This window comes from Falco biarmicus, chromosome Z (genome assembly GCF_023638135.1).
Source record: "Falco biarmicus isolate bFalBia1 chromosome Z, bFalBia1.pri, whole genome shotgun sequence".
NCBI lineage: Eukaryota > Metazoa > Chordata > Aves > Falconiformes > Falconidae > Falco > Falco biarmicus.
In genome coordinates, this window is record NC_079311.1 from 7,166,232 (window position 1) to 7,192,337 (window position 26,106).

The 26,106-nt window shown below is 38.9% G+C and overlaps 1 protein-coding gene across 2 annotated transcripts in view; it reads right to left on the reverse strand.

The window, feature by feature from the left end:
* The window catches only part of FAM172A (family with sequence similarity 172 member A), a 270,150-nt gene that overhangs the window by 225,525 nt on the left and 18,519 nt on the right, over window positions 1–26,106 (reverse strand). The window contains exons 2-4 of one of the 2 annotated variants that reach the window (XM_056323941.1): window positions 23,534–23,657; window positions 20,654–20,755; window positions 17,906–18,006 (exon numbers count right to left, since the gene is read on the reverse strand). In XM_056323941.1, coding sequence (XP_056179916.1) covers window positions 17,906–18,006; window positions 20,654–20,755; window positions 23,534–23,639 — 309 coding nt within the window. In that variant the 5' untranslated portion in view covers window positions 23,640–23,657. Of the gene's footprint in view, window positions 1–17,905; window positions 18,007–20,653; window positions 20,756–23,531; window positions 23,661–26,106 lie in introns of those variants that run through there. The other variant, XM_056323942.1, reaches the window with a different exon arrangement.

Here is a 26,106-nt window from a genome sequence, read left to right on the forward strand (position 1 = left end):
ATTAACACCTTCTTTTCACATAGAGATGTCTTAACCATTTTGCCACCGTGCTCCAGCATAGTAGTGGGTCAAAACAAATTGGATTTACATAAATTCAGCTGAAAAGGACCATGGCGCTAAATGTTAGCAGCATTTCTTTTTTCTCTTCCTGGCACAGCAGTTGATACCCTCAAGAACACAAATCACAGAAATGTTTATAGTTTCACTATTAAATAATACTTGCACCTCTTTTTACTAGGTCAAGTAAACCAAATGGATCATGCTGGGGTCATTAACTCATTGCATTCTTAGGCGGCAAACTCAGTACCCTCACTTGCTTTGAGTAACAGACAAAAGCTAGCAGTTAACTTCTAAGAGAAATGGCTAGCTTGCCTTCTGCTTTTCTAGTCCACGGTTATGGTACCTAGTACTCTGAAAGAAACTTCCTCTTAAGGAGAGAAAAACTTGCCCTGAAGGCACTGTGTCTTCTGGGGGTATCAAGCTGAAGGCTAAGAAAACACCCTGGATGTTGAACCTTTTTCCAGCCTTTTTCATCCCTTTTTCAAGACAAGATTTCCTTTTCCTGTTCAACATGGCTGAGCCCATCTAACTTAGCCTTGTGTTCTGCTGGCAGGCAAACTCAGCGAGGGAGCAAACTGCAAAAAACTCGAGGTATGGCAAAAGCCAGGAGAACTTTCGACCAAAAGGTAAGGCTGATCCTTCATATGTGACAAGTGAAAACCTGACACTTTCGCTCTTGTATAAAATACAAGAAAAAATTTAATTTAACAATGAAGTAAATCGTTATTTAAAATGTCTTTATTAGATCAAATTTGGAAAGGTTAACATATGCTTTTTCTACTTTATTTTTAAAACTATCCTTCCAGGAAGAAATATTCTTGGTAATGGAGATTTATAACATAAACTTCATAGCCCATACTACTTATAACAGAGTACACAAATATAATAGAGCCCATACATACATAAAAAGAGGAGAGTATGAAAGGATATTGTTAGTTGCCATGACTATTTATGTTGATGTTGTCCAAAATTCACAGCAGATCCTTTCTTCCTATGAAATTATGGCTGAAAAACTAATGTAGACAATCACGCAGCGCACACATGTCCAAAGACAGCCCATCAGTGTAGTACTTCTCATTACGCTACGTGGGCACAAGTATTGGCAGAAGAGGAAAAACAGCAAATAGTGAAGCTCTACAAATGACTGTGTTTTAATGAATTTTACCTGTATACTTCATTTGGGAAGGAATCGCATTATTTCCCAACCCAACCACCAAGATACAGGCCAATTACATATAAAACATGACAGTGACTAAGAAGGATCACAACAATTCATGATTTTATGCAAACCCCAACTATAGGCTTGTGTCTTCAACCTTCTACTGAATACAAATACTGTGAAAAGAAAAGTTTTGGGGTTCTTTTGTGTCAAATGGGAGATGCCACAAGCTCTGATGGAAATTTTGCATTAAAACAGTAAAATGCTTAGCACGACCGACTTAATAAGCAATTATTTCTAAAAAGTCTGTGAAGCTACGAAACAGACGGAGTCAGAAAATACTGTGTAAAAGCCTGTTCCAATGTCCATTTATAAACCATGTGACAAGGACTGGGGCACATGTTCATGTTGGCGTCTGGCAGTTTTCCAACAGAAGTTTGCGTGATGGGATCCTCTGCTCTTTTGGAGGGCTGGGGCATGCAGACATACAGCTATGTTTGATTAGACAAGTGGTTCAATTACAGTAGTTACCAGTACAAAAATGTATCAAGTAGGAAGCAATGACAATTCCCACTGAACATTGGTATCAAAATACTGTCTGAAAAGGAAACTTCTTCCTAACATCCGGTTTATGTAGTTTTCATAATGTTTCATAGAAACATTAAGTAGGCAATTTTATCACCCAGATACACGTAAAGAAAATGGACATCCACAACAGTTAGCAGCAAGCTCGTGTGCAACTTATAATTATACCACAGCCGCTAGCCTGCAGAGTTCTGTGCAGAGTTCTATGTTCGGTGAAAGGGTATTATAAAAAGAAAGACACATGAAAGACCTTTAAAATTCATCATATATCAGATAAAATAAAGTGACCCCAAATAACAGTCAAAAGAACACAATGAAAAGGGGAGATTAGGAATCAGACAGATCTTTTGCCTGAAAGCAACTTGCTCTATGACAAGAGAATCTGTCACAATTATCTGTATGCCATGAGAACAAAGCAGAGAACCTGCACTGAGGATGACCTGTCCTCTACCAACCACCAAACCATATTTATTGTTCTACATGACACACGGTGCTGTGACCACATACCGACTAAGCGTCTTCGTTGCCACTGCTATCTTCTGTCAATAATGTGGGCAAAGGGCACAGAGGCTGATGGATGCTCCCCCTTCGCTCTGCTGAAGGCCTAATCCCGACAGAAGAGGCAGGAGACCAGCACATCACCGCAGAGCACGGCAGCAAGTAGGCTGGCAAGTGACAAGTCATCGCATTACCATCTACCACTTGTCTATAGCCTTGTTTTACATCTGCTGCTTTTCCACTTTCCTCTTCTGCAAACTGAGGCCAAGTTGTAAACTTGTGAACCTCTAGTCTGGTTGAGTTGCTGGGCATGTCATCACACACAATGGCAGGTCAGTGTGCTCGTGACTCAGGCTTGGGAAGTGGCTTTTGCCGACTGCTCCGGCATCCAGGAGAAGCAGAACCTGCAGAGGGCCAGCAGCTACCATAGAGGCACTGGCAGCTCCCGGCGGCACCCGCAGCGATTCACGGGCAATGGCATGGCGCAGGCAGACAGTAACCTACAGCTTGCCATCAGAATCCCATTTTTGTCCCCTAATTGATGGCAGAGCCCAAGACTTTTCTCAAGTTAATGAAATGGAAGCTTTGGGTTTTTCAAACAGTAAAATGCCTCCACTGATACTGGAAACAATTACTGCTGCTCCTTTTGATACTCAGCCAAATAATCTGTTTTTGGCTGGGTTGAGGGGAAATGAATATTGTGGCTTCTCCTGCTATTTGGGCTGCTGGCTAATGTGCTTATTTTCACAACACAATATTCCTAAAATCATGAGTTGTAATGAAAGAGCAAGAACATATGCACTCCTGAATATTGGAAATCAGCCCCAAATTACATTACTACAAATCTGAGTTAGGACCCCTTCTGTTACTGAATGTACCCTGTCCAAAAAAAAATCTTTATGAAACAGTACTAAAAATGTGCATCAACCTTCACTTCCCACTTGCATTCATCTTATGATTTACTTTCCTTTTCACTTCACCCATACTATCTCCAGGGTTACAGGCTATTTTTATGTCAAAAATTATTAGTAGGTCATGTAATACTGCAGCCAAATGAATTCTGCTTTCTAATGCATCTGACACTATCCTCAGTTGGTTTCCTGTGCAGGTAGAAAGGTAAGCCCAAGAAACCGACAAATACAAAAATCTAGTGAGCATTTTACCAAAGATTTTAACTTTCTAAAAGGCAGTGGAAGAAAAGATATTTTTAAATTCTTAGGCAGACTGTGAACTGAAGTCAGATTTGTCTTACAGACAGATCAACGAACACCATCTTATGGATTTACTTTGGAATTATCCAATCGTACTGTGTCTGTATAAACAAAAATTTGTTCCAGAAGGAACTATTAATGATGTTGTTTATTACTTTGCAGTTTTAGTGTACTGATGCAGACTGATCAAACTTGAAGCCATATACTTGCAACTCAATATGCACCTTGATCATTTCCACAAGCCGATTTCAACATACTTGCTCCGAAAATTATTTGAATTTTATCTACCTGCAACTATACACATCTGGAAATATTTTTGCATACTAGGCATCACCGTGATGAAGAGCCTTGAATTATGTTGACATATGCAAGAACTGATCAGACCTCTCACTTCCAGATTAATCCCTGCAAAGTCCCTAGCAAAGCAGCACCCAGTGCTCTCTTGACACTCCCAAAAATACTTCAGTGAGAAGAGGTGTGACACTGTAAACTGAACAGTAGATCGAAACCCAGCACAAATGAGAGCTCTGTTCCTGGCTGACTGCGATGGATACAAGCTCATGTTATCAAACAAGCTGTTCTCTTTTCTATTATAAATTGATCTCAGGGCACACACTCTCTTAAAGTGCACTTTTGCCAAACACAATGGAGTTGAGCAGGGGTATATACGCTATCAGGGAATAGTTTTTCAAGTGTACCATGACACACGTCTTGAGCATCAGTTGGTGGAAGGCAATGTATGCTCTCAAACCGAAACCTCGAATAACAGAGGAACCTGGGAGCAGGTGGCAGGATCCATACCAACAGTAGCACTTGACAGAACCATCGCTTTGATACAAAAAAAAGCAAACAAAAAAAGTTTGAAAGCAAACAAGTGTTCTTTCTTCCCTGAGTCCATGTCACACACTGGCTGTAACAGTCTGACACTCGGGACCCTTTCTGAACAACCACTTAACAGTTGTGTGCAGTTTGTGACGCTCCTTCTGAAGTTTTCCTACTGTACTTCATGAAACCTCAGTGAATTGTTACAACTGACCACCTTACAAAACTCAGAAACCAGCACGTTTTCCCCTTTAGAAGTCAGCTTCACAGCAGGATGAGCCTACTCCCATCCACCATGGTCATTCCTCTCACACCTCCGTCCTGCTTTCGGCAGGGGTAGAGTTAATTTTCCTCTTAGTAGCTGGTGCAGTGCTGTGTTTTGGATTTGGTGTGAGAATAAGGCTGCTAACAGATGTTTTTAGCTGTTGCTAGGTAAGTTGGGATACTTTTCAGTTTCTGGGGCCCTGCCAGTGAGAGGGCCGGGGGGCACAGGGAGCTGGGAGGGGACACAGCCAGGACAGCTGACGCCAACCGGCCAGAGGGACAGTCCATACCATGGGGCATCCTGCTCAGTACAGAAATGGGGGGGTTGGCCGGGGCCAGCCGATTGCTGCTGGGAGGCTGGCTGGGCATCACTCTGCGGGGGGCCAGCAGCTGGATGTGCATCACCTGGGTTTTCTGCCTTCCCTTCGGATTTCATTCCTCTCGTCTTCTCCTTCCTTTGCATTATAATTGTAATTTATTATTAATGTTTTTAATTTATTTCAATTACTAAATTGTTCTTATCTCAAGCCTAGAGTTTTACCTTCCTTCCTGATTCTTCTCCCCATCCATCAGGGCAAGGGAGCGAGCAAGTGGCTGCACAGTACCTAGCCACCAGCTGGGGTGAAACCACAACAGCCTCACAGGAGACAGTTTCATCTAGGGTCTCCTGTCTCCCAGGAGGTTCCACCACCAGAGTATGCAGACAGAACCCTGTAGAAACCAATCACAGTTAGGGTCAACTACAGTCTGCCATTTTTAAACTCATCAGCCTGATGTAATTTTGAAGCTGCCTATGCTTTGAGTTGACTGGAAGTCGGTTGACTGCCGAATGCCCAGAGATGCAACAAAAATTATCCCGTGATTCTAAGACAAAAATCAGTAGCACCATTAAGACAGGAGAAGGCTGTGCTGCCCTTCAGCCAGACCGGGGCAGGCTGGACGGTTGGGTGTGGAGGAACCTCATGAAGTTCAATCAGGTCAAGTGTGAGGCCCCACAGCTGGGGAGGAACAGCCCCACGCACCAGCACAGGCTGGGGCTGATGAGCTGGGGGGAAGCTCTGTGCAGAGGGACCTGGGAGTGCTGGTGGGCAGCAAGACGCCCATGGGCCAGCAGAGTGTCCATGTGGCCAAGAAGGCCAGTGGGATCTTTGAGGGCATGAGGAGGAGCGTGGCTGGCAGGCAGAGGGAGGTGATCCTCCTGCTCTGCTCTGCCCTGCTGAGGGGACTGGAGCACCTCCTTGAGTCAGCAAGCTGCTGTGTGGTGCTTGGCTGCTGGCTGGGGTTAAACCATGACAGTCCTTTTTGGCACCCAATATGGGGTTCGAAGTGTTTTGAGGTAACAGATTTGATTGGAATGTGCTAGATCAAACGTACAGCTGTTATTGCTGTTTAGCTATTAAGAGGCAGGTTTCTGTGCTTGCCATGGGGCTGCTTGCCTTACTGTACATCACAGTTCAGTGCTCATTTAGTGGCTGCTTCTTGCTTTCACCGCTTGCTGTACTACTTATCATCTACTATGCTGTGCCCAGGGACATTTTGACAGTCCCCTCCCAATTCTGTGTGCCCCTACAGCCCTCTCACTGGCATGGCCCCAGAAACTGAAAAGTTTCTGACTTTGTATAGACATTACCTAGCAACAGCTAAAAACATCTGTTATCAGCCTTAGTCTCACACCAAATCCAAAGCACAGCCCTGCACCAGCTACTAAGAGGAAAATTAACTCTATCCCAGCTGAAACCAGGACAAGGGGACACAGCCAGGACAGCCGACCCCAACTGACCGAGGGGATATCCCATACCATATGACATCATGCTCAGCATATAAAACTGGGGGAAGGCAAAGGAAGGGGGGATGTTCAGAGTCATCTTCCAGTAAGACGCTTGCCTTCCCCAAGTCACCGTGTGTATGATGGAGCCCTGCTTTTCTGGAGATGGCTGAACACCCACCTGCAGGTATAAAGGCATACAAGACTTCAACACAATTGTGCTGAACTCTAGATGCATAATTTTTGACTGCCTGGGTATGTGTGCCTCTCCTCTAAAGATGAGCCACACAGGTTTCTTCATCCCTCGCAAAGACCTCTCCCATTGAGACATCAAGAGTTAAATGGAAAAAAAAGACATCACCCCTTTTCACATTAATAGGTTTAGCCACAAGGTAAATTCTTGTAGCCCTTTGCTGGAGACAGTGTTACGCCCACATGGATACCCAGAACAGAAAAAATATGGTCCTTGGCCATTACCATAATATTGCATGAGCTTCACAAGTACAAAGCGTGTATGGATTACAGTGACTGATCTTGCCCCATACACTTTATATGTATGACAGAGAGACTTGCTTCCCTCCTCCTGCTCTTGACTCGGGTAGATAGCACATGTGATATTTACTGTATCAATATTTCAGGAATGTGTATGACAGTTATCAGTCATTTGGCTGGCAGAAACCCCCAAAAGGTGCATTCACTACACAGGCAGCTGTAATCCTCGACTTATCAAACATAACGACAAACCACTGTAATACTGGAAAAGGATTCATGAGTTCCAATATATCTTGGTCACTTATTTAAACGATATTCTGGCCATTCACATCTTTTACACATGCTGACTTTCAGGGTAGTTGCTTTCAGAGACATAGCAACATTTGTACACACACATATATGGGTGTACACACTGAAGGAGCTCAGCTAGTATCTCTTGAGTGCTGGGTATGCTGGGTACACTGTTTTCCAGTCAACACTTCGACCTCTGTGAAAAGCATACCCTCTCTGCAAAAAAAATGACAAATCTTTCCCTCAATTAAAGATCTATGAAGTTTTAAGGTGAAGAAAAACCACAAAGAACTTGTGCAACTATCAGCATTGTGTCCTGACATCTTTGACACTTCATTCTGCCTCAACAAAAGCAATTTCTACCCTAGAGTTTCATCATTTCTATTTTGCTGACAGCTATTTTAGCATTAATCTCCACCTCCACTGCTACCTGCAGTTTCATACAGGTTTTTAACTAGTACACACAATATTTGTTTTAAAACTTAGAAGCTAAAAGCCTCTGTAAGTCAGCAGTACCAGAAATGTTCACTTCAAAAATTCAATTTGCACTGCCACAGTATCAAGTAAAGCAGGATTAAAAAGTTGTTTCAATAAAAAGGTAGGGTGGTTTGGCCCTGGCTGAATGCCAGGTGCCCACCAAAGCTGCCCTGTCACTCCCCTCCTCAACTAGGCAGGGGAGAGAACATACAAGGGAAGGCTCAAGGGTCGAGATAAGGACAGGGAGATGGCTCACCAATTGCCATCACAGGCAAAACAGACTTGGCTTGGGGAAAATTAGTTTAATTTATTACCATTCAAATCAGAAAAACACCTTCCCCCCACCGCTCCCTTCCGCCTGGGCACAGCTTCACCCCCAGTTTCTCTCCCCGCTCCCCGCCGGCGGCGCAGGGGACAGGGAATGGGGCTGGGGTCAGTCCCTCAGCTGTCCCTGCCGCTCCGTCCTCCTCACACCCTGCCCAGCCCCAGCCTGGGGTCCCCCGCAGGGCGCAGCCCCCCAGGCCTCGTCGGCCCCAGGAGGGTCCCCCTTGCCATGGAAACCCACGACAAAATGGTAAGAAAACACAAATATATATATATTTTTTTTTACAAGATTTGAGATCAGCTGCAACAATCAATCTTGATACATTTATTGGCATAGAAGAAACTGAGTATCAAACTCCAGATGATCAGGCAGTAAGAATGCTTATACTTTGCAACTACTTTCATTTAAAAATTTCTTCTGGTTACCTGTCCTAAATCATTTCTTTTGCTTGAACCTTCTGCCTTCTTATAATCTTAATAAACTACGAGTAAATTCCTTCTTTCATTTATGTCGTTACCTGAGATGGCAAAACCAACTATAGCAACACTCCCTTTCTTATGCTTGTTTTATCAATATTACATGAAAATAAAATACTTAGTCTCCGTTTTAAGTTTATATTTTTTGTATAACCAACTTCACAGAGTCAAAAGTACTTACAATATCCAAAAACGTACCTCACCTAGAACGGCAGCTTACAGTGGACAAACATCCCCTTTTCTTACATTTAGTATTTTCCCATCTTGCTTAAACATCAGCTTTAAGGTCTATTGCACCAAAATCCTTTTATCAGCATATGAAAAAGACACATGACTAATGCACAAAAATTAATTATGTCTTAAAACCAAGTTCAGGTTATAGAACCTAACAAAATTACTTTCAGATATATTTTACACACTTATTTATACTTTTATGTGAAATTCTCACATGCATTCTGACTGGGACAGACACATGTCAAGTTTCAGGTTAAAAAATACACTTAACAGAGCCATATATAGTGGAAATGAGGACAGAGGCTTAATTTTTGATTTCTAGAAGAATGAATATTTTAATGTAATTTTTCCAGAATGTGTTATGTGGTGTCAGATCTGCACGGAACTAAGAGAAAGTTACCGTAACATCTATATAATTTACTCTGCTGGAAATAAGGCAAAAACATATGCACACACCCCCCACTTGCAGTTAAATCTGTGAATAGAGGCAAATTCTTGGTTTTTCTCCTCAAAGATCTTTCTTATCTTATTACCAACAATATACTCAGAGGAACTCAAGGATTTGGCATATATACAGGAAAGAGTTAAGATGTGCAATTACCCAAAACACACAACAGGCAAATGTGGAAATGGACACTATTTCTAGAGGAGCACGATGCTTTCCTGGATCATTATGGACAGGAAAGTGCATGAGTTAAGATAAACAGCTATGTATCAAGCCTTTCAAAACCCTAAGTAACCGACCTACTGAACTGATCTTCCTTTATAGTCCTAACTGTATCTAACAGCTTCAGGCATGCTAACTGGGTATTTCTGCTCCAGCGATGAACAGAAGATAACAGATACCAAAATTCAGTTGTGATTGAGTTAATGAATTGAGCAGCTGGAGCATCTTAAAGTAATTTTAGGTTGTTTGCACATACAGAAATACAACGCTCTATTGATTTATAATTGAATTTTTTTCCTTTCAAATTATTCCTATTAAGGACTGACACAGCTGATACAGCTTTATTAAAAAATACCACTAGTCTGCTGAATTTTAATAAAAATATTCCCAGAAAAATGGATTATATAGGTCTCTCGTTGAAAACACAGAAAGTGTTAAGTTCTTCATCTTGGAAAGGCTGAAAATCCTGTGAAAGAGAAGTAACTCTTCTAGAGTTCTGCAACTGAGGTAAAATAAACATATTTTAAAAGGGCTGCTTGATGAAGGCAGTAATCTACATATCTCTGGTTTTCAAAAAACTCCTGCTGAAACAGTGGAAAAACACTTTGCCTTTCATAGAAACTTTTAATATCACTAATTGAAACAAGAATGGAACATTCACAAGACAAGTATGAACCAAATGGTTTCATCACATAGGCTGATCTGTATTCTGCCAAAGCACTACTTAAATATATACTTTTCTAGTCATCTAGTTGGCAAAACCCAGTTTTTTTCACCACTCCTTTAACAAAAAAATAAGCCAACTATACCCCATCTTACTCCCTTGCTGCAAACTCTCTGCTGATTTTGGAGTTCACTGTTCATTGTTTTTAGGTGGGAATGATTAATAAGACCAATGATAATCCAATTTTGTTCTGCTGTGCAATAAATCTTGGTTTTTTTCCTAACAAGAAAAAAAGACAAATAAAGGAATGGATATGTTTAGATAAAAGGTGGGTTAATTGTATTTTTGATTTCAGCTACATGAAAATGGTTGGTACAAAAGTTTATTAAGAACTGAGAGTCTGAACTTCTGCATATAAACTCAGGATGGCAAGAATGGTTCTAATTGAACTAAAGCTGCTGAAGGTTTTATTTTTAAAAAGCTCATGATTAACTCATTGAAACACTCCCCCTACTCCAATTTTTGTCTTCTTTTTAACAATTAGTACCATTCTTTGAATTGCAGCAACTTGCAAGTGCTTTATAAACAACCATCTGCCTTATTGTATCTTCTCTGCTTTTCACTGTTTATCAATTTAAAAATGTAAAACACATTTATCAACACATTTATCAACAATGTAACAAATTCCCATCTGGGTTTATGAGATGCTCATCATTTCTTTCAAGAATCATGCTAACAATAATTACGAAACTATCTCTGAACCTTTCGAGTACTGTCATGTTACTGTGATAAACCAACCTACTGCCAATTGCTGCCTACAAACTAGAAGAGTTCACTGAAGCACATCTGACATAATCATTCCAGTAAAAAGTCTTCACAAACAGCAGATTTTGAATGCAGATTTAGCATATGCAAATGAATATACTGCATGCAAAAAAGATCCATATTTAAATTTAAATTTCCTTAGGTACTATTAAGTAGTCTTCAATCCTTGCTGTCTGTCCATCTACTTCACTCACCTAAATGAAATGCTGAAGATAAATAGATTGTTGAAAGCCGAAATCTTTCTAAAATTCTAAAGACAATGCACATACATGATTTAGATTATTTTTTTTTGTGCTGCCCCTACCAGCATTTTCTCTATCTAAGGCATTGGTTAAACATGAATGAAGTAAAAGGACTGGAACCTTAATAAATGTATTACTTATGGCTTAGGAACTACCATTACAGAGAAACTCAGTATTCTGCCCCAATATTAGGTGCTTTATCCAGTTGGCGTGAAGTTTTCTGACATCTTTGTTTCACACTTGCTTATCAGAAACTGAAAAAAATCAAGTTAGCATAAAAATAACCTGTAATCAATAAGCCATAGACTCCTAAAGAACCGCATTTATAATAGACTTTGGTGTCCAAAAAGTGATTGGTGTCATTTAGGCTCTTCCTGCAACTGGTATATTCAAAAGTATTCCACGTGGATTCTTCTCTGTCTAATAAGAAATGAGATCACACTTCACTGCAAAGATCCTGCTCAATCTCTTTCTTCTGCTCAACTGTCTATTTTTGTCCAAACAGTATGACTCTAAATATTTTTCCAACATTTATTCCATGGTAAAGTTTTGCTAAAGCAAAATAACCTTCTGCAACATTCATTAGTAGATGGGGCATGACTTGCACAGAAATAGCACTATCAAATTGCTTCCAAAGACCACCTAAAATGGGATTTAACCACTTTAAGTGTGGTGGAAATATTTTAGTTAGGCGCTTTCACTCTATCTTTGAAACAGCACATAAAGTTAGGAAGAGTTTGTTAAGTTTTCAGTGAGGATTTTTACTATCCCCATGAAAGTTTACCCTTGACTGTAATACAAGACACTGAAAATCTTCAATTCACACACACACACACACTTAACAGACACCTGTTAACTATTTGGCATCTAATCTCTTTGAACAGAACAACCTCTTCCATGGCCCTAGCCAAGCAAGCATCCCAGGAAAGAAAATGTCCGTGAACCTGTCAGTAGATGACATCTCTATTTATTTTGTCCTGTTAGCAAGACAAATTTTTCCAACCATTAAATAACTAACAGCAAATACATAATAGTAAGTCAAGGTACACAAAGGTAATTTTGCTTAATACATGGTGTGCAGCACATACTTTAATATATTAAAGTCTCACTAGCCAGAGAAAATCTGGAATGTTTAATGATAAACTGTCTGTGCAAAGAAACTGAAACTAGAGTGTAAGGATTTCTACTAATCATCTGCAAATTTTATTTGGAACTTGATCCTGCAGCCCTTATTCACAAGATCAGACCTATTGAGTTTATTCACATGAGCTTCGGCTGCAAGATTGGACCTTAAGTACTATCAGGTGCACGTGCAGCCTATCATCAGATTTTGGGTTATTCATGTAAGAAGCTATCCTTTCAAATGCAGACTACTTAATGCTTCCTTCTTCATTAACTTACATGTCCTCTTCTGCTGCTCTATGCTTTCATTTGTGCTATGTAAATAGCTTCTTTCTCTCAGTCATCCAAACAAATAATGCTCTTTGCAACCAAGGAGGAAATTAGTAGCAGGTGAACGCTTATTTTTTAAATTATGTTGAGACCAAGCTGTTCTTTAACTTAAAGGAGATCTGGGGAAAAAAAAAAAAAAGTATCTCATTTTACTACTTAGCAATCTTAATTATGGGTTGTCATTGTCAAAATTCTACATACTCATTTTTTTTCCCCCCACACAAACATTAACCTTGATGGCTAATCTACTTTATGATGAGTTGGACCTAACATTGTGCGCATCCATTAAAGCCGTTTATTTAGTGGGACGAGACTTCTCTGATTATGTAAAATTAACTGTATCTTGTCATACACAAAACATGCAAGATATTTCTGACTTAGGTGTTCTATTTCATTACTTTCCGTATCTGTTCAACATGAATATAAGGTGTTTTCTTGTGCTACGGTGTGGTAACTGTAAAAAATAACCACAATTCTTCTGCCACCTGCTTATACGCTTCTGTAGGTCAGACAGCCTGCAATTACAAGAGATGGCATACACTAGTGCTTGAACAGGACCACAGCAGAGGCATTTACATCACAGTCCACATTATAATCCACATATTTACAAATTCTGTTTGACTGACTTAAAGACATGAGTAGGCGAGCTGTCAGTACAGGTAAGTCTCTTCAACAGTGATGGCACTCACAAAAACCTCTGCAAATTAAATGGCCTCCAAGAAATCACCAAATTATAATTACCCAGTGCTAGAACTGTAAGAGACATGCAGAGGGACAGACAGTAACTGCCTACTGATGCTAGGGATACTCTGCTTACTGTACGACTATGGAAGGAGAATGTCAACATAATTTTTTCATATGAAATCTTGTTATCAACACAAACGGCATGACTGGCAAAATGCAAGGTAAAGTCCCAACAGCAGATTTTACTTTTACAGTTACAGCTAATTTCAGAGTCATGATGAAGCAGAGGCTGAAGCTGACTGTTGGCAATTTCAGTAGCTACAGTATCAATTGAAAGCACGGTACAAACAATGAACATAGACATGTACTTAAAATGCAAGGAGACATATACATCATGTGAGTCTAGTCTGGAGTTTAACCTAGAATCCAAATCTCTAACTCCTGGCCAGGGGAAAAAAAACCCCAAAAACCAACAATCAACCTTGAATGGGAATGGTATGTCTGCAACAACTGAACTGTTGTCACAAAATTGTTCTCAATCGTACTTCAAACTTGCCACATGGAATAATCGGCAGTTAGAAGCAGCTGCAACACCATGTTCTGTGCACTTCTGTTGCCATTTTAATTTTTAAAAAGCAAATGGAGAGGCTCTCCACAAAATTCAATGCCGCAATAGCAATGACTGAACCAGAATCACAAAATTATGAACAGTTCACTAAATTGTCTATTAGGAGCACATATCAAGAGGCTGCAGAACAAATTGTATGCCTGAAAATAACAGATCAATGAATGAAGAATAAAGAGATGTAAGAAGTGGAGACGTTGACGAACCATTGTAATTTGTGAAGAATCAATTTCCATACAGCCAGAGTAATGGCAGAACATCACAGATAGCGTATTCATGACTTTTAACAGCAAAAAATCATGGATTACCAAATGGAAATTTATTAATGCTCCAAGGAAGAGAGAATGATGCTGTAACAAGGTCAGGAAGTACACCCACTCCTTAAAATTAGCAAAACACAGTAAAAGCAGACCACAATATATATGTACAGTGAAAAAAAAAAAAAGATGCCTTGGGCAGGACGGCTATATCCTTTAAAAATTAGAAAACCAGCATACAATGACTGAGCTAACAATGGAGACACTGAATACATCAAACACTTTTGTCTGATGATACAAGTCGAGCTACTTTATCATCTCACTGTATGTCCACCTACATATATGTTCAGCAACAAATACATATCAGAGAACTCCTAAAGCCAAAGAATGATGTTTCAAAGCAAAGGCATAAGGCCAGATTTTACTACACCACCTTACAAATTATAGGAGCTGCTTCTTCTTACACTATTACAGTTTGCTAAATGCATCCTACCCTAGACTACAAAATCAGAGGGCAATATACTGTTTCTGTACTATTCAACATTTGCATCAGTGATCCACCAATCTATGGCGGAAAAGAAGGCTTTATCTATGTGAACAAATGCCAATGGTCTTGCTGGTCAGCGTCGCCTGTGTTCTATATGAACAACCATAGTGCCAAAACCAGACAATGGAGCATTTATAAATTTGTAGCTTGTTGGAAGAACTGTGTAGTATCAAGCACCTCACAAACAACAGACAAACACAGATGTGTTTCTTTTTTTCTCTAAACCTACAAAACAAACAACTGAAAACAATTCACCCTGTCAGATTCCTGACCTCAAACCTTCCTTCCTTTTTACCTACCAATAGAAATTAATCGCACTTTCAGAGATCACTCAAACCTGGACTTGGAGAATGATAAGGCAAAATGCACAAAGATCACAGATGTAAGGCACCCACTTCATGAACACATCCACCTCCGGGTTAACCGAAGATCACAAAAATTCATTCGTTGACGCAGAAGGCTCAGACACAACTTATACGATCAATGTGATCAAGTTGGTGCCACTTTATTAAGGGATACACAGCAACTTATACTCTACAGGTGCTATTAATAGACCCACACCGATTTACACCCCCAGCTAAAAATACACACGCTATGCAGGCTTTGCTATGTAAAAGGTGAGAGGTTAAAACTACTCGTTCACACGCTTCCACCTCCCCCATGATCGGTCCCGGTGTGGTGACCACATGCTGCTCCCTCCTTGTGCAAGCATCCTGGTTTTTCTCATCTTTCTGTCCAACTCTCTTACCTCTCCGCGAATACACGGTTTCTCTGTCTCCCTTGGCCTTGCATATGTCCTTCACAACACCGGCAGCTTCTTACAGCTTTGGCCTGCTCGGCCTGCTATTACAACAAAGTGACTTGGTCTGGATTGCTCATAATATGTCCGTTGTCTTCCAGCCACTCCACAGTCATCCATACTACTATGGGTGGAAGCCGTGGCACTCACTACTCATATGCACAGAACGAGAAATTTTACAATGTTGCCAAACACATACAAGAAGGTGCGGTCGCACAGGAACCCATACAGACACACACTAATCCTTACAGGGGTCTCCTGTCCAACTCATTTATTTGGAAAATGGGGATACTGGAACAATATAGGCACACACAAAGGTCTGCACGCGCTGGCTGTGCAACAGGTGCCAGTCTGCTTCCTGCTAGAAGAAACCTGTATCAAGTAACTTAGACAATGCAACAGATTGGGTGATAGCACATCCCCTGTTTTGGAAAAACATATAGCTGAGGTGAGAAGTAGCAGTCCCCATCATCCCCTTCCCCGCCACAGTCCTTACAGGAACAAGGAGGAGGAGGTAAAAAGCAGGGTTCTTCAATTCCTGGCAACAGAGCTCTAACAGGACAAAGCGGTGCTGAACAGCTGAGCAGCTCCAGCACAGAGCCCAGGCTGATCCCTGAATGAAACAGAGGGGCTCAGTGAGCACAGAGCACCAGATCACCACCCCATGGAGGTTAAGGACAGATGGCATGCTATTCCTGTTAATCAAGACAGGCAGAGACTTCTGCTGTGCACTCTTTTCTTGAGCCTGCATGCTCAGTGCCTACAGAAGTTCCCAGAGCCTATCCTGCTATACTTGGAAAAGGCCATGTAATTAGATATTTCTTCAGCTTTAACAAATGCACTCTTGGCAGCATGAGAAACTATATGAAACTGTTTGGTATAAATTTAAGTATATACTTATTTATCCATCCAAGAAACTCAATCAAGATACTTTACACTGTTTACTTCGCAGTAGTGTAGGACTGGCTGTCATTTCAGACATTTTAGTCTTTTTACTCCAGTACAGAAGTGTATTGACTGGGAGTGCACAAGAACCTGGGAGGGGGGCACAACTGAGACAGCTGACCCCAACCGACCAAAGGGGTATTCCATGCCATGTAACGTCATGCTGAGCAATAAAAGCTGAGGGAAATGCGAAGGAAAGGGGGACATTTGGAGTTATCTTCCAATAAGGTATTTGTCTTCCCAAGTCACCATTACACATGAAGAAGCCCAGCTTTCCTGGAGATGGCTAAACATCTGCCTGCTGATGGGAAACAGTGAATTAATTCCTTGTCTTGCTTTGTTAAATGCATAGCTTTTGCTTTACCTATTAAACTGTACCTCAGCCTATGGATTTTCTCACTTTTACCCTTCTGACTCTCTCCCCCCTCCCATGGTGGGGAGCAAGCAGGAGGCTGTCAGGGGGGCTGAACTGCCCTTGGGGTTAAACATGACAAAAAGAAAGTTTAAAAGACAAAATGTCTAACCATGTGCAAACAAACATATCTCCAAGTATCTGAATTACTGTGACAGGTGTAAGTGGGGAATAAAGTGTTTAATCCTTACTAAAACAATAATGCTAATGAAAGTGGACAAGCAATGGGGCAAAGGCAGTTCTGAATGGCATGCCATGATGATTCCAACAGAAACCGCCAGGCAATATCATGTAGTCTGTAAGAAAAAAAATCCCTACTTTATGCACAGAACTGCGCATCCCCTTTCTCCAACAGCCACTCTGATGTGAACAGCATTACTACCTGGAAGTCAGCGTGCTGAGGCTGTTCTTTCTGTTGGGCAGGGGAGGTTGTGACAGTGCAAGGAAGACCTCAGTACACACTGGTCTGCATTCACTGACATCAGCTGCCTTTCTTCTCCAGTCAGTGCTTTGACTCTTAACGCATTACAAAAAGCATGGCACCGAAGCTGAAGTAAATTCACATAGAAAAGGAACTGTGGTCAGTCACTTTTACACCTACTACACTCAAAACATGCCTACAAAAAGCCTAGGAAGTACCAGTAGCATCTAAATATTTAATACACCAACAAATATTCAATCAATCATCAGATCTCTACTTAACCAATCTAGTGACTCCTGGTATCTCCTGGTAACGTAAGAAAACCAGCCAATGCATTTATTTTCATCTAGAAAGTAAAATGCTACAGTTTTACACCCAGTGCTTAACCCTGAGGAGAAGAAAGTTAAAGAAAATACTGCACTGTAGAGTATTTGCTGATTTGTATAATCTAGATGATATTCTATTTTGAACATATACTGAAGTCAAATTGTAGTCTAAATCACATCTTAAACTATACAGCAAATAATGGAAACTACTACTACAGCATTAACACACAACAAATCATGAAATACCTTTTATTAAATGACTGCAGCCTCACTAAACCTTTATTAACATATCTACAAGTATCACTCCTACAGAGAAACACAACAAAAAGCACAACACACTGATACATATATGCATGCATACAGGCACACAATTTATATACCTCTCCAAGAGCTTCATAGCGCTTCTGGTTCCACCTATGCAAATCTTCACGATAATTAAAAACAAATGGCTCTCCAGTTTTTATGTGTCTTAACTGCCCTTCTGTAAAAAAAACAAAATAATTACATTTTGATATACGTCTTCATTAAAAGACACATTTAATTACTGGAAACTTAAATGTGAACTTTGCATCTAAAAATTGGGCTATTACGAATTTCTTCTCATTTTTGGTTATATTTCTGAAGGAAAACAACTGTAGCTTAACAACAAAATTCATTCCCCTTGAATAGTATATATTACTAGATAAAACTAAAAGACAAGTGATGACTGTGAAATTACATGCAGGTATCAAATGCCAAACTGCTCTGCAAGAAATACTTATGTCTCAACTGCTTTGGATTAACAGTGAAATGTAAACGTTAGCAGTTAATATTTTATCTGCAGTTGTCAATTAAGCGATCAAATCGTAGCTACAAATCCCCTACTTCAAAACCAACAGCATTTATGAAGAAATGTGAGTACAAAATCAGCTGGAGGCTGGAAGGAAAGGAAAAATTTATTTTCAAGATTAATAACACTTTAAGTTAATCAGCAGAAACCACTTCTGCAGTTAAGGTCAGTATCTTAACTCACAGGCATGCTGCTATCAAGAGCTCTGAGATTCAGGGTACAATGAGATTACAACAGTAGAATAAAGTGGAATGCTTGATCAGAGCAAAACCACATGCTATTCTTAGATTCCAGTGTAACTTTTTGTAGTTGGCCCTGTTTACAGCAAAAGTCTAGTAGCGTACCCAACCACAGATAAAGATACGGACTGAGTTAAAATAACAGTAGTAATAAAATGGAAACAAGCAGGAAGCAAACTGCAGAAAATAGGTACCTTACCCGTAAAGTTTCAGCTTATTAAACAAACACAGGTTATGAACTTAGAGCATCACAAAATTGCAGTAAATCAGAGAAACATTAAAAACAGGGATAAGAACAAGTATCTCCTTAAAAAGTTGAAATGTCTGCATGATGGAAGTAAGGTTTCTCAGCAAAACGTTTCCTCTTGAACAGCAGGAAATTGCTAACTTAGTTCACACCTTTTCAGGATCTCTACAATTTGATTCTTGATGTATTGAATAAAATATATTTAAGATATGGTATCACTAATAGTTATACTTAACCTGCTTATTTGACTTTTTTTTCCAGAGCTGTCTTACCTCATGTACTAGACACCAGGGAAATATTTCTCCCCAACTTCATATCCCTGCCTCCGGTCCAAATACCCTCCCTCTCATATTTTCATCATAAGTCTACCTTCAGCTGTTCCTTCTCAGCTAGTTATTCTTCAACTATGCCATTCAATAGTACATAAAGCTGCTCCCTCCACAAGTAGAGTGAAGCAAATATTTGGTATATTTTTTCTCTGGCTTTCTGGAACCCTTGCCTTCTTCAGAGTCTTTGAATCTCATAAAAATCTTCCTTACTATTCCATCATAAAAAGAAGCATGATTTGACATAAGAGTACACGACTGAACATCTGCATTAAATGTACAAAAGCAAAATGGAGACCTTTTTTGCTTTGCTGACCAGTAGCATACTTAATAGGTTTTGCTGCATTCCATGGAAATCACTCAGGCTGTGAGGTTAGTGATGGAATATTCAATAACATCATTCTAAAACATCATTCCCCAAAATTGAAATTTCAGCCCTTTTTATCAACCACATATGAACCATTAACTCTGAAGTCAGTAAGGAAGACAGTAGACACTGTGCAGATCTAAAAATAAGGAGCTGAAAAGTGACAGAGCTGAACCCCTCCCATCAAAGAAAGAGCATCACTTTCATGACACTTTTAGTCTCTAAGTACCTTCCTGTGAAAGCCATCAGGGTATTAAAAAGCTAAGTGTTGCATAAATGACTATCATTTAAAGGAAAGCTCTTTTTTTTTTTTTTCTTTAAAAGTGGAAGATGTTAGACAGGCAGATTTAGAAACTAAAGTTCTTCTGTTCACAGAACAGTCACTGCAAAGAAGTAGAATGTAAACATCCCCATTTGTCCTACAGGTTTCAAACAATCTTGAAAGAGCCATTTCCTGGAGTCTGGTATTACTTCAGCTCAGAGGCTTATTTTTCAGCTGGATTTTAAAATGTATGCACTGGAAATCATAAATACTACTAACTCATTTAACACACAGATTCAGCTAGCTGGAAGTACTTGTCATCAAACACTTAGCTATAATGCAAAGCTATGACCCACACCAGAAGAGTAAGAGACAGTCTATCACACTGCTCATCCTTCCATCAATATAAATAGGTGTTTTCCTATTGGTATTAATGAAATAGCTTGGATAAATTATTACCTGAAGTGATACCTTCTTTTGTATCCATAAAAATGAATCAGTAAATAAAACTTTTCTTAAACGAGTGACCACTTTAATTTTGCTTTTTAACGCTAACGTTACAGAAATTTCTTTCAGAATTTTTGTATCAACAATTCTGTATTAGAAAACACGGAGCCATAAAGTAAGCACAGTACAAACCTACAGTATTGTATAAAAATGAGGGATTTTTGTGACAATTTTATGAAATAAAAAAAATCACTTAGCTAGATTTACATGTCTGTTAACAATAAGGCTTAAAATTTTATTCTTAACAGCAAAGTGTGAAATTCTAATAGGGATTTGTAAGATATAATAAAAGTTCTGATAACCTCTCAACATTATTCTAAGTATAGCCTTTAGAAAGCATATACGACTTACTTTCATTAAAAACATACTCAAATCCTTCCAGAGTATCAGGAAATTCAAGTGGTGGTTCATCTTTTTTCATTAGTTCATCCAAGTCTATTCTAGACAATAAGTCTAAAAAAGGAAAAGAAAAATTATATAATGCAAGCTATGTCTTTTTATTTCACTATAGGACTGACAAAAATTGTTTGTTCAGATTTGTAGGACTTAAGGGCAGAAGGGCAACCTATATAATAGTAAACACAGGACTTTGTTATTCCAGATACAAAAGCCGGACCTCATTGTCAGTACATCTTCTTACTTATTTACCTGTCTTCTCTAATGTTGATCAAAAAATGTCCAGGGACAGACAGGCCACCGAAGACATAGTGATTTGTTTCACATACTAATTACCCTCAATGTGGGAAAGGTATCTTTGGTATGCATCACGGTTTTAACATGAACTTACCTAGCTTCAATATCAAGTCACCGATACATTCTTGTTTGCTTTCCCGAAGACCTCAGATTACCAAATGAACATCATCTCACACGCATTTACCAGCTGTGTGATTACAACACTCCCTAACCTTCCCTTTGATACCCAAATATCTCTGTATCTCTTTATACTCTTTATTTAGAGTTATCTGAATCCTCCTCTCAACCATCCTCTCTTAAAAACATTCAAGGTGGAGAAATCTGCCATGTGTTTTATAGCAAGCCATGACATACATTCCTCTTTCAGATTAGGATGGTGTAACCTAGTACAGCCTGCATTCACTAAGGCAAGTACACTAAAGTAAGAGTAGTCTGCATTCTTTACGCTACATTTAAGGGTTTACATTTAACCAGAGGCAAGCATACAGCAGTATCTTTTGCTTACATATAACTACTAAACAATTAAATAGTGCACAATCGTCTCTCCTCTCATTGCTCATCACCCACACAACCCTGCACTAGCGTTCTAACATATTCTGTGATTATTCATTAAAAAACATCAAGAACTTATTCAGCAGGGTTCCACTGATATTCTCCTACCTCCTCACAGATGAATTTGAAGACCACACAAACATTCAGTTCAATGCTGAGTCTGAATTATTGCTGTTTCATAAATTAAGATATGATGTATTACCAAGGAAACACATTACGTATTCTAAGTACATTGGTTTATTACCTTTACCATCCAAAGTTGTAGCTCAAAGGAAAGAAAACAGTTTGAAAAGTCATTTTCTTTAAACTTGCTTTGTTTGACATTAACTACACTTTCATCTTTCAGTTACTTAGAAACATTACTTGAATAGGTTTTGTATCACTATGTTTGCTTAGTCTTGTTGCCGATGACAAGCCTATAGGTTACCCATGTTACCAAAGCTTAGTACTGGTGCATTAATCCTGTGAAATTTCTAGCGTTCAAAATCTACTGAAGACTAGTTTCATCATTCTTGAGAATTCCTTGGCCTGCTCTTTTATAGCTCTTCAGTTTCACATGACATTCACTCAAGCGTCCGCAAGATTGTCTCCAGCTCCTCCTTCTCTAAGTGATTTCAGTGAAACGAAATGAGTGATTTCATGAAGTGAATGTGAATTGCAGCAGACTGCAATTGGTCTGTGCTCCAACCACCTACGCAGCCACTTTCTTCCTGTGCAATTTTTCAAGTTAAAATTAGCTAAAGTGTTCTTATAGTTTTGAGATTCGTTCAAGATCTGATCCAGTATTCTCACCTAAGACCTTGGACTCTCCAACTAAATTTGGAACTAGCTCAATAGAGGCCAAAACTGAGCAATACACAGGGGTCCTTCTATAACTCAATGGGAGTTCACTACATTGCATGAAGAAAACAACCGCCTCAGAGGAAGTTTTCATTATGTGGAATATTTCTTGGACACTAAACCTTCATGAAGATCAAACAAATGTTAAATATAAAGTGGGAGTTCTGCTTTTCCAAAAATGAAGTATAATTTCCTCAAAATATACTAATTTGACAGAATTAGTCCAAGGTTTAAAAAAGCGCCACAGCTTTTCACCAATCATGTCACAAAACCCACAGTTGTAACTGAAGAACCACCATCTACCATCACGGTATAACAGAACATATAGTTCTAATAATACTTCAGTAAAAATCAAGTTTTTACACCAGAGTTGCAAAGCACGTAATTTTTTCTCTTTTGAATTTAGAGAGTAAATGTGTGATGCAAGCACTTCAAATCCAGTCCTTGATTAGCTTACTTGTAGGTCTAACCAACTTTCAAAATTGAATAACACCGTCTAAAAAAGATGTTTTATTACACATAGAAGTATACTTTTTTTAATAAACTATAATCAGTTGGCATTTCACACAAGTCACATAACACATTTTCATCATTTTTGTATTTATCAGATGAGTACAACAAAGGAGCAAAATGTCAGCTTCAGTAAAGTCTACAGAATTATTTGTTTTTTCCCTCAAGAAAGTTACTCTGAGTCACTTAGGTCCATTTATGTCTTTATGCAATACAAAGAAAACTTCATAAAATCAACATGGAAATAAATCAATGGCCTGAAAATGTTTTCCCTGCTAACATTCCAGGCAAAGTTTAAAAAGCTGTAATATGGTTGCATAATTATAAAACATAAGTAGCATACAAATTAAATGATAACTCCCAGAAACCAAGAACACAAAAGCACCAGTCAACTTTTTCAAAGGATAATTATGAAAATTTAAAAAAAAATAATGGATGCCTTCTTCTGTTACTCCTTACCACAGATTTTTTATCATATGAAAATACTGAAAATGGACACACCATTAGACAAAACGCATTAGCACAGATGGACCAATAGTCTCTCCAGTACTGCAATTCCCCAACTCTAACCCACAGTTAACTCACATTGTTTCTGAAATGTCAATATATGTAAAAAGAAAGCAAAAAGACTCACACCCTTTAATGCAGTAGTCTTCTCTTTTTCATCTGGGCCTCCTTGCTGGAGCTGAGCCATCACTACACAAATTGTCAACAGAATGGAAATACTGAGGAAAACGTACATTAATCTTCAAAGAACAATCTGAAAAATCAACAAAAGTTGGAAATTAAGTTCAGCAGATCTCATTTGCTACTGTTTTTTTTGTTTAAGCAGAACTTGTTCCAAAAGCAAAACTTCTCTGAGTGTTATAATGCCCTATGATATGTAAGGTAATATTAAAATCAACTTCTTCCTCTTCTTCAAACTTATATTGGACAGTCTGAAGTCCCAACACACTATCCTGGATTAAGATGTTTTACAACGAAGTATGACACACAGTCCACTATCAAGTTTGGTCAAAGAATCGAGTTCACAAAAATGCGCACTAACCTCTCCCTAATCCTAAAAGGACATCTGTCTAATTGACACATTTTTTTGGTGATTCTAACACAACATCTGTAAATGGTAAGTCTTTTAGCAAAGCACCACACCTGTAAGTCCGAAGTAGAAGATAAAAGAAAACACAAACCATAATCAACAGAACTTCCAGAATCTTTGAGGATTTTCTTCATCAATTAACCCGACTTATCCTGTTCTTACTGTACTATAGAATTTTGTTTTAATGAAACTAAACCGAGCACACAGCTTTAAACCACTGTGATTTCTACAATAACACATTATCAGCATTGAAACGTATAAAGTAAATGTCCAGCTAGAACAAACCTTAATATATTCATGGTGAGAATTTACATGCAAAATGTATTTCTAGATTTCTCCTCTTGGACAGAAGACAACGCAAACATTCAAAACTCCAATCTCTTTCATCTTGAATGTGACACCAAGGGAGCAAACTACAGTGCTTCTTCGTTTTCCATAAAAAGACTTCTGTACATTGAAATCTTTTTCCCTTAATCTTTTTTGGTTCTTTGTTTTATCTGTCAGTCATTACCAGTTTGTTTTATTCTTCTTCCTAATATACTTAATCATAGATGAGTTTGCATGAACTGTATCCCTGTAGCGATTTGTAACTTTCAAACAAGGAGTAACAGGAGTCACCAAATGTACTACTGGCTTCCTAATAACTTAAACTTGTAAGAAAGAACCCCTCTATGGTTTATTTTATGCAACAGTAGTTCGTGTAAAAGTGATAGGGAAAAAAAAAAGTAAAGCATAATAAAGACTATTTTTCTATTGTCTTTAGAGAAAACCTGTTATGTCTAACATCATCTTTTACATTAAGGATAAATACAGCAATTTAAGGGGGTGACAGTTATAAACTAAGAAGAGGGTTTGAGGTGGTGGAGGTTGTTTGCTTGTCATTTTAAGCTGGGGTTCAAGAAAGCCTGATAATTCATTCCACAAGTTGGATGGGAGTCTATGGGAGACTCCCACCCTTGGCTGTTCAGATTAAGCTGATGTGAAATAACAGTACACTGCCAAAAGTCTTTTTAAAAGACAACTCCACCAGGAAAGCTCTGCTTAGATTATGTACTTTCTAAATTAAGACACAACAAGACATGATTCAGTTAAAATGTGCACCTTTTGGCTAACACTTCAATCACATTAGCACTAATAACACAAGCGATCAACAAAATTAACAGCAAAACCACAGAGACTTCTTTTGCATTTTCTAGCATATAACGTAGTCAATGTAAATATTACGACTCAAATGCTGTCACACTTTTAGATGGTATTAAAGATTTTCCTCATCAGATGCTTCCAAATAGTCCACTGATAGAAGGTAACTAAGCACAACACTCATCTGTCATCAGTTTGTACCATGTACATTCTAGGAAATCACTTAGAAACTAACCCATTCCAGTTAAAATTATTAGCAGTGCTAGAAAACGACAGGATAGTGTTCTGTGACAACCCAGATGAAAATTATTGTAGTCATACAAATTGAGTAGTCCTCCCTACACAACATTTGAAAATTCATAATTGGGTATAGGTAAGTTAATGCAGTTACAAAATACATACAGGTGCTCAAAGACTTGGGTAATAACAAGGGGAGAAACATAAAATTTACCTTAACAGATTTACCTTGTTAAATTAACCCCCATTCCCTAATCAGATAAATAAATGCTGAGACCAAGAACTGCTGGCATCCTTGTCTCTACAACAGCTGCCCTGCTTCTTCCTTTAACAGACTAAGACCCTGCCACTGAGGACACAGCAGGTAACAGGATCACTTGCCAAGCTAGAAGCACCAAAATAAATAAATAAATAAATCTGAATTTAGCTTTGAGAGAGAGAGAATTTCCAGTTCTTTTTGACAAAGTAAAAAACTGTTACAGCAGCCACTGGAGGGAGGACTTGATATTAGAATGAGGATGAAAGCACAGAGTATTTTATACATTGTTTGTGTGAACACAGCATTTTGTTGACTCCCTCACTGATATTTGTTTAAATGACAAATAGAAGAAATTAGATGAGAAGGTTGGAATCCCTTTCCTTGACAGACAGATGTCGAATCAACTATAGCCTGATGATGCAGAAATGAATAGCGGGAAAATTATAAAGCTCTCTCTGAATGGTTGCTTATAGGCAA